The sequence below is a fragment of the Saccopteryx leptura genome, chromosome 3, assembly GCF_036850995.1.
Source record: "Saccopteryx leptura isolate mSacLep1 chromosome 3, mSacLep1_pri_phased_curated, whole genome shotgun sequence".
NCBI classification, from domain to species: domain Eukaryota; kingdom Metazoa; phylum Chordata; class Mammalia; order Chiroptera; family Emballonuridae; genus Saccopteryx; species Saccopteryx leptura.
Window position 1 is genome coordinate 112,236,260 of NC_089505.1, and position 10,942 is coordinate 112,247,201.

Here is a 10,942-nt window from a genome sequence, read left to right on the forward strand (position 1 = left end):
CTTTAGCCTGTGCTTACCTTCCGCACGAGGGCCGTGCACTCCCGGCCCCTGGATCTCCTCGCCGCTGGGACCTGGAGGCCAGCGTCCCCACCACCAATTCCTGGTGGAGCTTGGAACAATCCGCCACGACAGCGGAGCCAGAGGCAGGGGCGGGGCGGGGCTGACGGTGGGGCGGGGCCGATCGCGGGGTGGGGCGGGGCGGTATGGGGCGGAGCAGGAAGGGGCGGTGGCCGACTGGCTCTTCTCCTACGGGGCTTCCGCGTCTCGGTCCTTAACGCAGCCTGCCCGCCCACCGCCCCATATAAAGGCACCACAGGCCTTGCCGCTGGGACTCGGCCCCATGGAGACGCAGCCGGCAGCTCCTGGCGCGCGGCGGGGTGAGTCGCGCGTGGTGGGGTGAGGGCGTGGGCCGCGGGCAGGGGAGGGGGCGGGGGGTCGTGGGACCGGTCCCCTCTACGTCGAGGGTTTTCGGGACCCCCTTTAACTTAGCCCAAGTTGGGAGATCATGGGAAAAATGAGATCGAGCTCTTGAGGGAGAGCCTGGGGAGCTGGGGGGCCGGGACAGCCTCCGCGTCACCGAGCCCGGCGGCCAACCAGAGTTTCCCAGCAACTTTTCTCTCCTGTGGGTCTCCCCAGAAAGTTCTCCCCCAACCCAGGAGTTTGGCCACGGGCTCTGCGCCTCCTGGGCCTGGCTCGGAGCGCAGGGCAGGCGGACGGGGGCGAAAGCCTCAGCGGGGAAGCCCCCGGCCTCCCCTCAGCTCACTTCCAACCCAGGGTTTCCATCTGAGCGCCCCGCCCCGCAGCTGTGGGGGCGCGGCAAGGTCTTCTAAGGCCTCCCAGGACATCTGGGTCCCCTGGGTTGGTGTGGGGATGTGCTTAGGGTAGGAGGTGGAGTCAGACTGCCTAAGTTCAAATCCTTGCGACACCAGCCAACAGCTAGATGACCTTGAGCAATTTTTTAATGTCTGGGGCTCAGTTTCATCCTTGGGAATAATGATCCCTAGCTGGGGGAGCTTTTGAGGGGACTAACAGAGGTAACCAAAGAAGATGGATTTGCATAGTACAGTGTTGCCTCATCCTGTTGGGTGGGGCGGGGCGAGGCTGGACTGGACGGGACAGGGATGGAAGAGAGCCATTCCCCATCCTTAACCCTTGTGGTTTCCTTCAAGGAGCTGTGGCAGGTGCCTTCCACCAGTCTGATCTGTGAGTGGCTGGGTGGAGAGAGGCCCACCCAGGAAGCCAGCCCCCACCATGAGTCTGTGGGAACTTGAAGACCCCCAGAGCTGCCAAGTTACCCCCAGGTCAGCTCAGGTGACCCCCACTGAGGAGGCATCAGGTGCAGAGCTGCAGATGAAGGTGGACTTCTTCCGAAAGCTGGGCTACTCCTCTGCTGAAATCCACAACGTCCTGCAGAAACTGGGGGTCCACGCAGACACCAACACAGTGCTGGGTGAGCTGGTGAAACATGGGCCAGCAGCCGAGCGGGAGCGCCAGGCCTCACCAGATCCTTGTCCTCAGCTTCCTCTGGTCCCCCGGGGTGGGGGAACCCTCAAAGCTCCCACCCTGGAGCCCTCATCTCTGGAGGAGGACAAGGAAGTCAGTGACCTGAGGCCCGTGGTCATCGATGGGAGCAACGTGGCCATGAGGTACGTGTCACTTTTGCAGCCAAGCCGTGACCTGGAATAGTGGCCTATGTCTGTATCTCATAGAGGGGCCTTCAGGAAAGAGTTTAACCTCTTCTCACACACTAGTCTAGAGGAAGAGAAAGCCCTTTATTGAGGCCCTACTATGTGTGCCAGGAGGCTCCTATAATCCTCATGGCTTCTTGGAAGTGGGTTTGCTAGGAATGTTGTAGGGATAAGATCAGGGGCTCAAAGACTTGCTTGGGGTCACACTGTTGGGAAGCAGTGGAGCAAAGATTCGAACTTGGGTCCTCTGTCTCCAGAGTTCACTTTGTGCTCTTTGTCACTTCCCAAGGGCCAACACTCAGCCTCGGTTTCTCTCCTGTGACATGAGGCAGTACAGCAGAAGGGACCAGAGGGGCTCTAGCTCACTCATAGAAGGAGGGCCTAGAGTCTCTTACAGATGAGCCTTCTTTGCTCATCTGTGAGACAGGTCTGATCCAGCCCCTCAGGAGTCAGTGCAGTACCTGCAGAGAGGAACCACTCAGGAAACAGCAGTACTTGATAGTTTTGCAATTACTCAGGGTCTGGGGCTTCTGAGGCCTTGTTGTCTCAGACATGGGCTCCCACGGAAGCAGGCCCAGTCCTGAGGCCTTTGTAGCTATAACCAAGGGTGACCTCGAGGACCTGGCTCTATGTGGGGGGTGTGGGTCACTGGCCTGATGCTTTGGCTTCAAGTGAGCTGTGACTTGCGTGCATTCTGATTTAGCTGGAGCCACCTGGGTGGGACGGAGCTCTGGGAGCTCCCTAGGGCCAGAGCCAAGACTCAGTCCCAGTACCCCTTCCCCCAAGTAGGCTTTAACAGAGAATGTTGGGGGATCCTCTTTATTCCAGTCCCTCCCGTGTGGGCTGCTGAGTCAGGACTGGCAGACAGATTGTTAACAAGGAAAAGCTTCTGTGGGTGTGGACACGAAGACCCCGACACGGATGGCTCCTTCACAGGCTATCCTCGGGGATCTCACTGGTGGGCTGCCTGAGGCCTCCATGCCCTTGGTTTCTCTGCCCCTCCTACTTCTGGCCCAGCTGGGTCAAGTCAGCTGTCCTGTTGTTCCTGGCCCAGTTCAGCCATCTTTTTTTAATTTTTTTTTTCATTTTTTTATTTTATTTTTCATTTTTGGAGAGGAGAGAGAGAGGGAGAGAGAAAGGAAGCATCAACTCCCATATGTGCCTTGACCAGGCAAGTCCAGGGTTTTGAACCGGCAACCTCAGCATTTCCAGGTCGACGCTTTATCCACTGCGCCACCACAGTTTCAGGCCCAGTTCAGCTTTAGGTCAGTCTTTCCCTCTCTGAAATGGGCTGAGCCTGGGTGGAAGGTTGAGTAAAGCTGGCTTGCACATGCCAGTGGCAGCTGGTCACAGCATGTGCTTTGAAAGTTACAGGTCCCCTCTCAGGCTCCATCAGCGTATGGCTGGAATGGGTCTGTGACTCCTTCCTCTGGGGGCGTGGGACAGAGTGCTAAGCCCAGGGCAGCCATGTGCTGTGTGTGTTTGTGTGCTGGCAGAGGGGGAGGGACCTGAGAAGGAGGAGGGGCGGTTGTGGAGGGGGCTGGCCAGAGGAGCTGGCTGCAGCACGGAGCCACTGGGGCTTTCTGAGTGAGGCAGAAGCTGGAGGGGAATTCCAGCCTCAAACTTCCTGTCTCAGCTGTTTCTGGGTTCCTGCCCTGCCGCCCCCTCCCCCCACAAGGGGAGGCGGGCCAGCCCCCACTGTATGCAAATCGTGGGGAAATTCACCTCTGTTTCCTTCTAAGGGAATTTTTCTCTAGCTAGGCACAACCCTGGCAGATCTTTTCACCTGGGTAGCCTGGCCCTGCCCTCTCTCCTAGGTTGGGAGCCACTGAGGTGGAGTCTCCTATGTGTCTTACCAGTGTCTAGTTAGCCAGGCTGAGGAGCCCTGACCTCTGCGGTGTGGCTGGGAGGATGTCTGCCCACAGAGCTTCCTTCCTCCATTGCTGTGAGAGGGACTGAAGTTAGCTCACGGCCTGGGAGGCCAGTATCTGATGTTCTACTTCTGCCAAGAGTAAGGCTCTGACTACCTGCTGAGGGAATATTCTGAAGGCTGTGCCTGCTGAGAGCAGACTTGTCCCCAGCCATGGTTTCTGATGCCTAAAGGCAGTACATGGTCCTGGAAGCCCTGGCATCCCAGTAAGTCCCTGGGCTTGAAGATGCTGGCCAAGGATGGGACATATGCGTGTACACACGTGTGTATAGGAGGAGGTAGGTGGATTCATACGCAGACTGCATACCTGAAAGAGGAAGCCAAGCCAGAGATGATCGCGCCCAGAGCAGAAGGCCCAGGCAGGGAGTAATGTGATGGGAGAAGCCGCCCACCGGATACTGCCCTCCCAGGCTGGGAGCGCTCCCTACCGCTAACTTTAGTCCCTCTCACAGCAGTAGGCATTATCAGGACAGACCAGGCAACAGACCCATCCTGGAAGGTCATGGAAGGCTTCTCAGGTGGTGACACCTCACATGAGACCTGAGAGAGGAACAGAAGTTTGCCAGATTCATCACTTTTCCTGTCCCCAGCCTGCTCCTCCCTCATAACACTTGGTAGAACCTCTCAAGTTTGGGATCTTTTTCCCTCCTATATAAACTTCAGGTTTTGCTGCTGGGGACAAGAAGGCAATCTGATGGCCCCAGGCATGGGTTCAAGTTCTGCCTCTTACAGCTAACCCAGGGATCTTAGATACGTCTCATAGTCTCGGTTTCCTTCACTGCTGCTAGCTTTGGTAAGGTTGAGGCAAGGAGGTACATGATGCACCTACCTCTAATAGGAGCTGGGTACCCGTTAATCTCTGCTCCATCCCCACCCGTCTGAGCATCAACACCCGTAGGGGTCATGAGCACAGACTCGGGGAGTGCAGCTGTGTTCCACAGTTGCTGCTGTGTGATGCTGTGTATGGACCACAGATTTCTCATCTGAATAAAGGGGAAAGGAGCCTCTAATGATAGTACCCTCCCTCAGAGGCTTGCTGATGATTCAATGTTAAGCGCATAGATCAGGGCCTGGCTCAGTGCGCTCAGTAAATGTAAACTTATATCCCAGGCGGATGCACCTGGCGGGGAGGCCCCACCTGGCAGGGATGAGCACTACCTTCAGGCTGGACTTTGCCTCCCTTACAATTTACAGAGACCTTCAGACCCGGGAGTCCTGGCCTCACCCCCAGGCAGCTTCTGTGCCCCCCAGCTGCCTGCCTTCTTCTCTACCTTTTTTGGGGGCTCCAGCTACCACTCCCTCCCCAAAAGCCACCCACAGGATGTGGTCGGCCATGGACTTGCATCTTTTGTGTAACGTTTATTGTATTTGCCAGATATAACAGTCTTAAATTTTTCACTGAGGGTTATTGAGGGGCAGCAGTCAATGGGGAGGGGTCCCCAGCTGGCCTCCTCCAGCCCTCCAGCCCCCCAGCCTGGTCTGGAGCCCTTCCACCATACCTGGTATTCCCTGGGAGCCCCTGTCTTCCTCCCACCCTCCGAGGAATCCAGTGAGACTCTCCACTTTTCTGGGCTGTATTTGGCTTCAAGCAAACAGGAAGGTTGTCCCACTGATACGGGCCCTTCTAAAGGAAGCTGCAGATGACCAGGCCCATTTTTCAGATAGAGAAACTGAGCCAGAGCAACCCAGCAGCACCTCGGGGCTTTCTTTTGGACCCAGCCACATTGGGATGGGGCGAGGTCTGGTCATGGGCCCGTGGCCGGGGCATGTCCCACGTCTCAGCTCTCCTGTCAGGAGTCCCCTGGTCCCTGCAGTCTTTCTGCCTCAGGTCATGCTCTTCCGAGAGGGAGAGGGGAAAGAGAGGACAGGGCTATCTAGGCATTTGGGGGAATTGGCAGTCTTGGGAGGAAAGTAGTGCCCTTTCACTTTCAAACTGAAAGGCTGCTGGACAGCTTCCTCTGTCTGCCGGCGCCCGCCCGCCCGCCTGCAAGGTTGGGACGTGGCTCCTTCCCCTTCGCCCTCCTCAGTCCCAGCCCCTGGGGTTAGTGCAGGACTGAACTTTAATCCAGCTTTAATCCAGATCAAGCTGGTTTCTCTTCTCTTAGTGGGGCGGGTGCCTCCCTATCCCCTCCCGGGAGGAGGGAGGGGCGGTGACTCAGGCTGCATGTGTACATGTGTCCCCTTGGTCCCAGCACCCCCGGGTGGGGCAGGAACCAGAAGTCTCCAGCGCCTTTCCCCCACCCCCAGGTGTGTTGCAAGCAGCCTGCCCCTCCCCCACGTGGGGAGCGAGTGCTGCCAGATTCCTGGGCGTTTCCTCACTGTTGGGAGATGGAACCTCCGGGAAAGTCCCAGGTCTGGTCATCCTGAGTCCTGTGGGAACCAGGAGGGAATGCAGGCCTTGGGCCCCAGCCTGAGGGCGCTGGGCTGAGAGCCAGGACAGGCTGGAGTGTGACCCCCCCAGGCTGACCCCTACCCTCCTCTGCCCTGCAGCCACGGGAACAAGGAGGTCTTCTCCTGCCGAGGCATCCTGCTGGCCGTGAGCTGGTTTCTGGAGCGGGGCCACACAGACATCACAGTATTTGTACCATCCTGGAGAAAGGAACAGCCTCGGCCCGATGTGCCCATTACAGGTGAGTCACACCTCTGGAGGGGGGTGGCCTCGGTGCCCCAGGAGCCCAGGTGCTGCCCAGGACAGACCCTTTGAATGTGACCGGCGACTTCTAGGCTCCAAGCAGGAACCAGCATTTCTCTTCCTGGTTCATGCTGTCCTCGGCACTCCTGTGCTGAATAGTGCTCATTGACGGTCACCTTGTACAGCCTCTGCCTCCAAGTACCTCCCTCATGTAATGGTGGGACGCTCTCTCCACGGCCCCAGTGACACAGGGGCTGCATAGTGTGGTGACTGAGCCTGTGGGCTCTGGAATCCTGGCTCTGTTCCTTCTGGGCACCTCGCTCTGAGCCACTTGCTCCTCATCAGAGACAGGGGTGAGGGCTGATAATCTCACAGGGCTCCCAGGGTTGTTGTGAGGATCCCATGAGTTAATACACGGTGAGTGCTTAGCAGAGTGCCTGGCACACAGTAAATGCTCAATAAATGCTAGCTGTTACTATTCTTCATACAGCAAGAGCCCCCCAACCTTTGGAAGTAAAAACTGAGTTTTTTTTCCCTAGAGGTCTTAAGATCTAGGAGGTGGGCTGGCTGAGGCCACCCGCCCTAAGAAAAGTGGCCCCTCCATCTCCTGCCCCCTTCAGCTCAAGCTGGGGCTTATTTATGGACACTGGTGGGATTGGCTGGATGAGCGCCAAAGCCAAGCCCCCCCTGCACATGAGCAGGCCCGATGTCAGGAAGGAGACAAGGACCTGGCCCAGTTCTGTGCTCGGTGTCCTTTGCTGAGCGGACCTCCAGGCCTGTTTCAGGTGGTCTTTATCTTTAGGCAGCAAACTGCATGCAAGGCCCCGCTGAGGGGCTGAGGTGTGGCAGCGGCCTCAGCAGAGCTGCTTCCTGCCCTGGAGCCAAGAGCCCTGTGGGCCTGGCCCTGGGTCGAGGCTGGGCCCTGACCTGCGCCCCCTGCTGCCTCCCAGACCAGCACATCCTGCGGGAACTGGAGAAGAAGAAGATCCTGGTGTTCACACCGTCGCGGCGCGTGGGCGGCAAGCGAGTGGTCTGCTACGATGACCGCTTCATCGTGAAGCTGGCCTTCGAGTCTGACGGGGTGGTGGTCTCCAACGACACATACCGGGACCTCCAGAGCGAGAAGCAGGAGTGGAAGCGCTTTATCGAGGAGCGGCTGCTCATGTATTCCTTCGTCAATGACAAGTGCGTCCCCAAGGTGGGGGGGCCGCTGTGGGGCCGTGGCCTTGGACCCAGACAGCTTAGAGAGGGCGATGGACATGACACCACGTCAGAAGGATCAGGCTGGGGCCAGGCTGAGCAGTAGCAGTTGTAAAAGGACATGGTTCCAAGAGAGCCTTCTGGGTTCCCAGCACTGCATCTGACCAGAGGCCAGTGGACGCAGCCGTGGGTTCACATTTCAGGTTGCCCAGATATGTCCTGCTAGACGGGCACCCTCTGGAGCTGCCCTCCTGTCTATCATTCCCAGTGAGGCTCGCTCTCCAGCCCCCTCCCAGCACTTCAAAGTCTCCCTCATGTCTCCCACCTGCTCTGCAGGTTCATGCCCCCTGATGACCCCTTGGGCCGGCATGGGCCAAGCCTAGACAACTTCCTGCGTAAGAAGCCACTCACAGCTGAGCACAGGAAGCAGCCATGTCCCTATGGTAAGAAACCCAGCTCCACCCTCAAGGCCGTCCTCCCTCCTTCCCCTTCATCTCACTCTAGTCAACCTGCCCCCAAGTTCTTCCTCCTAGGACCACCCAACCCCAAGTTTCCTATGCCCCGCCCATCCTAGAGCTCCCAGGCTTAGCGTCCCCTTCCTGCTTTCCAGGGCGGAAATGCACCTACGGGATCAAGTGCCGGTTCTTCCACCCTGAGCGGCCAAGCCGCCCCCAACGCTCCGTGGCGGATGAGCTCCGAGCCAATGCCCTCCTCTCACCCCCTCGAGCCCCAGGCAAGGACAAAAGTGGCCGGCGGGCCTCATCTCCATCTCAGCCTGGCTCTCTGCCCACAGAGTGTGAGCAGTGCAGCCTGGACGGGAAGAAGCTGGGAGCCCAGGCCCCACTGGGGCCCCACCGAGAGGCTCTGAGCCAGACCTTTGTCCCAGTGACCACAGGCAGGAGCATCCCACCCAGTGGGGGCAGTGGCGGCAGCTTTGGGACCACGGACTGGTTCCCACAGACCCCGGATTCTCTCCCATACACCTCTCAAGACTGCCTGGACTCGGGCATTGGTTCCCTGGAGAGCCAGATGTCAGAGCTGTGGGGGGTTCGGGGGGGCTCTGGAGAGCCGGGCCCCCCTCGGGGCCCTTATGCTGGCTACCCCCCCTACAGGGCTGAGCTCCCAGCCACTCCGGCCTTCTCTGCCTTTGGACGGGCTGTGGGTCCTGGCCACTTCAGTGTCCCTGCCGACTACGCACCCCCACCAGCTGCCTTTCCACCTCGAGAGTACTGGTCTGAGCCGTACCAGCTGCCCCCACCCACCTCAGTCCTGCAGGAGCCCCAGGTGCCAGGCCCAGGGGCTGACAGGGGCCCATGGGGTGGGACAGCAAGCCTGGCCAAGGAGCGAGCCAGTGTGTACACCAAGCTGTGTGGCGTCTTCCCCCCACACCTGGTGGAAGCCGTGATGGGGCGCTTCCCACAGCTCCTGGACCCCCAGCAGCTGGCTGCTGAGATCCTCTCCTATAAGTCCCAGCACCTCAGTGAGTAGTCAGCCTTGGCGGCAGTCCGAGGGCTCTCAGGCTGGGCCACGGAGCAGCCTGTTCCCAGCCCCGAGGCCTACCCTGGAGGCTGGACAGAGGGAGGATTAAAGTAGGAAACGGAACCCACAAACCAAAGATACTGTAGGATTGGTTCTGACCCTCTCGGCACCTCTCGCTGTGTGCCTGAGTGGGTCAGAAGTGATCACCCTGTTGATGCACATTGTATCTCTGTAGTTTAAGGAGACGCCGGTAACGGCCGTCGGTCCGTGGCTGAAGCCCAAACCCTCCTTTCTCTCAGGGTGGGGAAGGAGGCTGGGGGAGCTGAGGCCTGGGCTGAAGGCCCTGTGCACGGCCCCCCACCTCCACCCCATCCCTGGGACGCCAGCCTTGGCTGGCTAGTTGGGCACTGTGTGCCTGCCCTCCAAGGGCCCCTCCTCTAAGCCAATGAAGCCTCATCCATGCTCTCTTGGGCAATGAGGCTTCATGTTAGTAAGCAAGATGCTTCTTAATTACCCTCCTTCTATCCACTCAGTTCATCCCATTGTTCCTTGGGGGGGGTGTCAAGAACCCTCTTCTCCCCCTTCCTCTGTAGTTGGAGTCATCTCTCCCTTCCCCAGGGGCTGGGGGAGACACGTGTAATGTTAATATGTATTTTAAGTGTTAAGTCCTTGCTTCCCTTAACATATCAATAAAATTTAATGTGAGCCCCTTCAAGAGGTGATGTTCTCCGTTGTGCCTGGGGGTTGGGCTGACCTTTGGGTGATGGAAGGTCAGAGGTGTGCACATGGACCTGCCGAGCTCCACCGAGAGTGCTCAGTCCCTTGGGAACAGAGGCATCCTTCCTGAGGCCCTGGTCAGGCCTTGAGAGGAGAAAGAGGAGGCTGTGGACATGGACAACGGTGGGGAAGGTGGGAAGCAGAAGTGGAAAAGAATTTGGAGTCCTGAGATGGTGATGTAAGAAAGGGGTGGGAGTGGGGGGGCTGTTCCCCTTTTCTGTCCCGTGACCAGAAGTGAAGAGAGGGAAACCACCTGTTGAGAAGATGGCTTCTAGGGGAGCTGGGTGGACGAGTATGGGGGAGCCTTGGCACTGCCCCATCCTCCCAGAGGCCATTAGAGTCCACGAGAGCTGCAGAAGCAGGCTGGTGAGGCAATGCCTGGGTAACCGCCACGTGGGGGGGGGGGGGGGAGGTCCTGGTTCCGAACTGAACTGACTGATAATCATCTGGGACAAGTGACCTCCTCTCTGAGTCTCTTTCCTCATCTATGAAGTACCCATAATAATGGTTACCTACCTTACAGTGTTATTGTAAAGAGTGCATGAGGTCATACGTGTTGGGTATGTGACCCAGTCCCTGGCACATAGTAAGTGCTCATTAAAGGACTTCTGGTGTTGCTCTGGGTGGGCTACATTCACCTCCATCCACCATCTGAACCTTTTCATCTGCTCTTGAAGGAAAGAGGCCAGGCAGGAATATACATCTTTTTTTTTTTTTTTTTTTTTTTGCCGATGAGAAAACAAGGTATAAATATTAACTTTAAGTGAAAAGCTGGGCTGTCAGATGATCCCCAAACAAACACCATCAGCAGGGAAAAACGGAAAGAGTAGTTTCAATAATTATGTCATTGAACATCTCACCTAATTTGTACTTCTGTTTATGAAGCTTTTATAGCATCTGTACTTTTTTTTTAAGAAACTGCTTTACCACAGAACAGCTGTTCAGTGTGTTGAAGAAAATGCCACCTTGGCGATTTGCGCGGTAAGCCCCCACCCATTCAGCACACTGAACCTCGTCTAAGGCACCTGCGCTTGCGGCAGGGAGCCGTGCAGCCCACAGCGTGCTCATCAAGGTGCCCCATGCCTGTTGTTCCCAGCCTCCTTGGCAAGTTTATCTGTACAAAGAAATGTCATTGCCTTATTTATAAAATACTTTTTTTTCCCAATCAAGACGTGTACTCCAGGTTAAAAGGCTATTTATGGGCCTGTGTTTGTTTTTATGGGACAGGAAGCTAAA

At 57.4% G+C, this 10,942-nt stretch overlaps 1 protein-coding gene across 1 annotated transcript; it reads left to right on the forward strand.

Annotated features, from left to right (window-relative positions):
- Nucleotides 1-256: 256 nt before the first annotated feature.
- On the forward strand, nucleotides 257-9,633 carry ZC3H12A (zinc finger CCCH-type containing 12A). The gene is made up of 6 exons (XM_066375885.1): nucleotides 257-377; nucleotides 1,170-1,646; nucleotides 6,109-6,248; nucleotides 7,201-7,435; nucleotides 7,787-7,893; nucleotides 8,061-9,633. Exons 2-6 carry the CDS (start codon nucleotides 1,252-1,254, stop codon nucleotides 8,936-8,938), a joined length of 1,755 nt encoding a protein of 584 aa, XP_066231982.1. The 5' UTR covers nucleotides 257-377; nucleotides 1,170-1,251; the 3' UTR covers nucleotides 8,939-9,633.
- The last annotated feature ends 1,309 nt before the right edge of the window (nucleotides 9,634-10,942 follow it).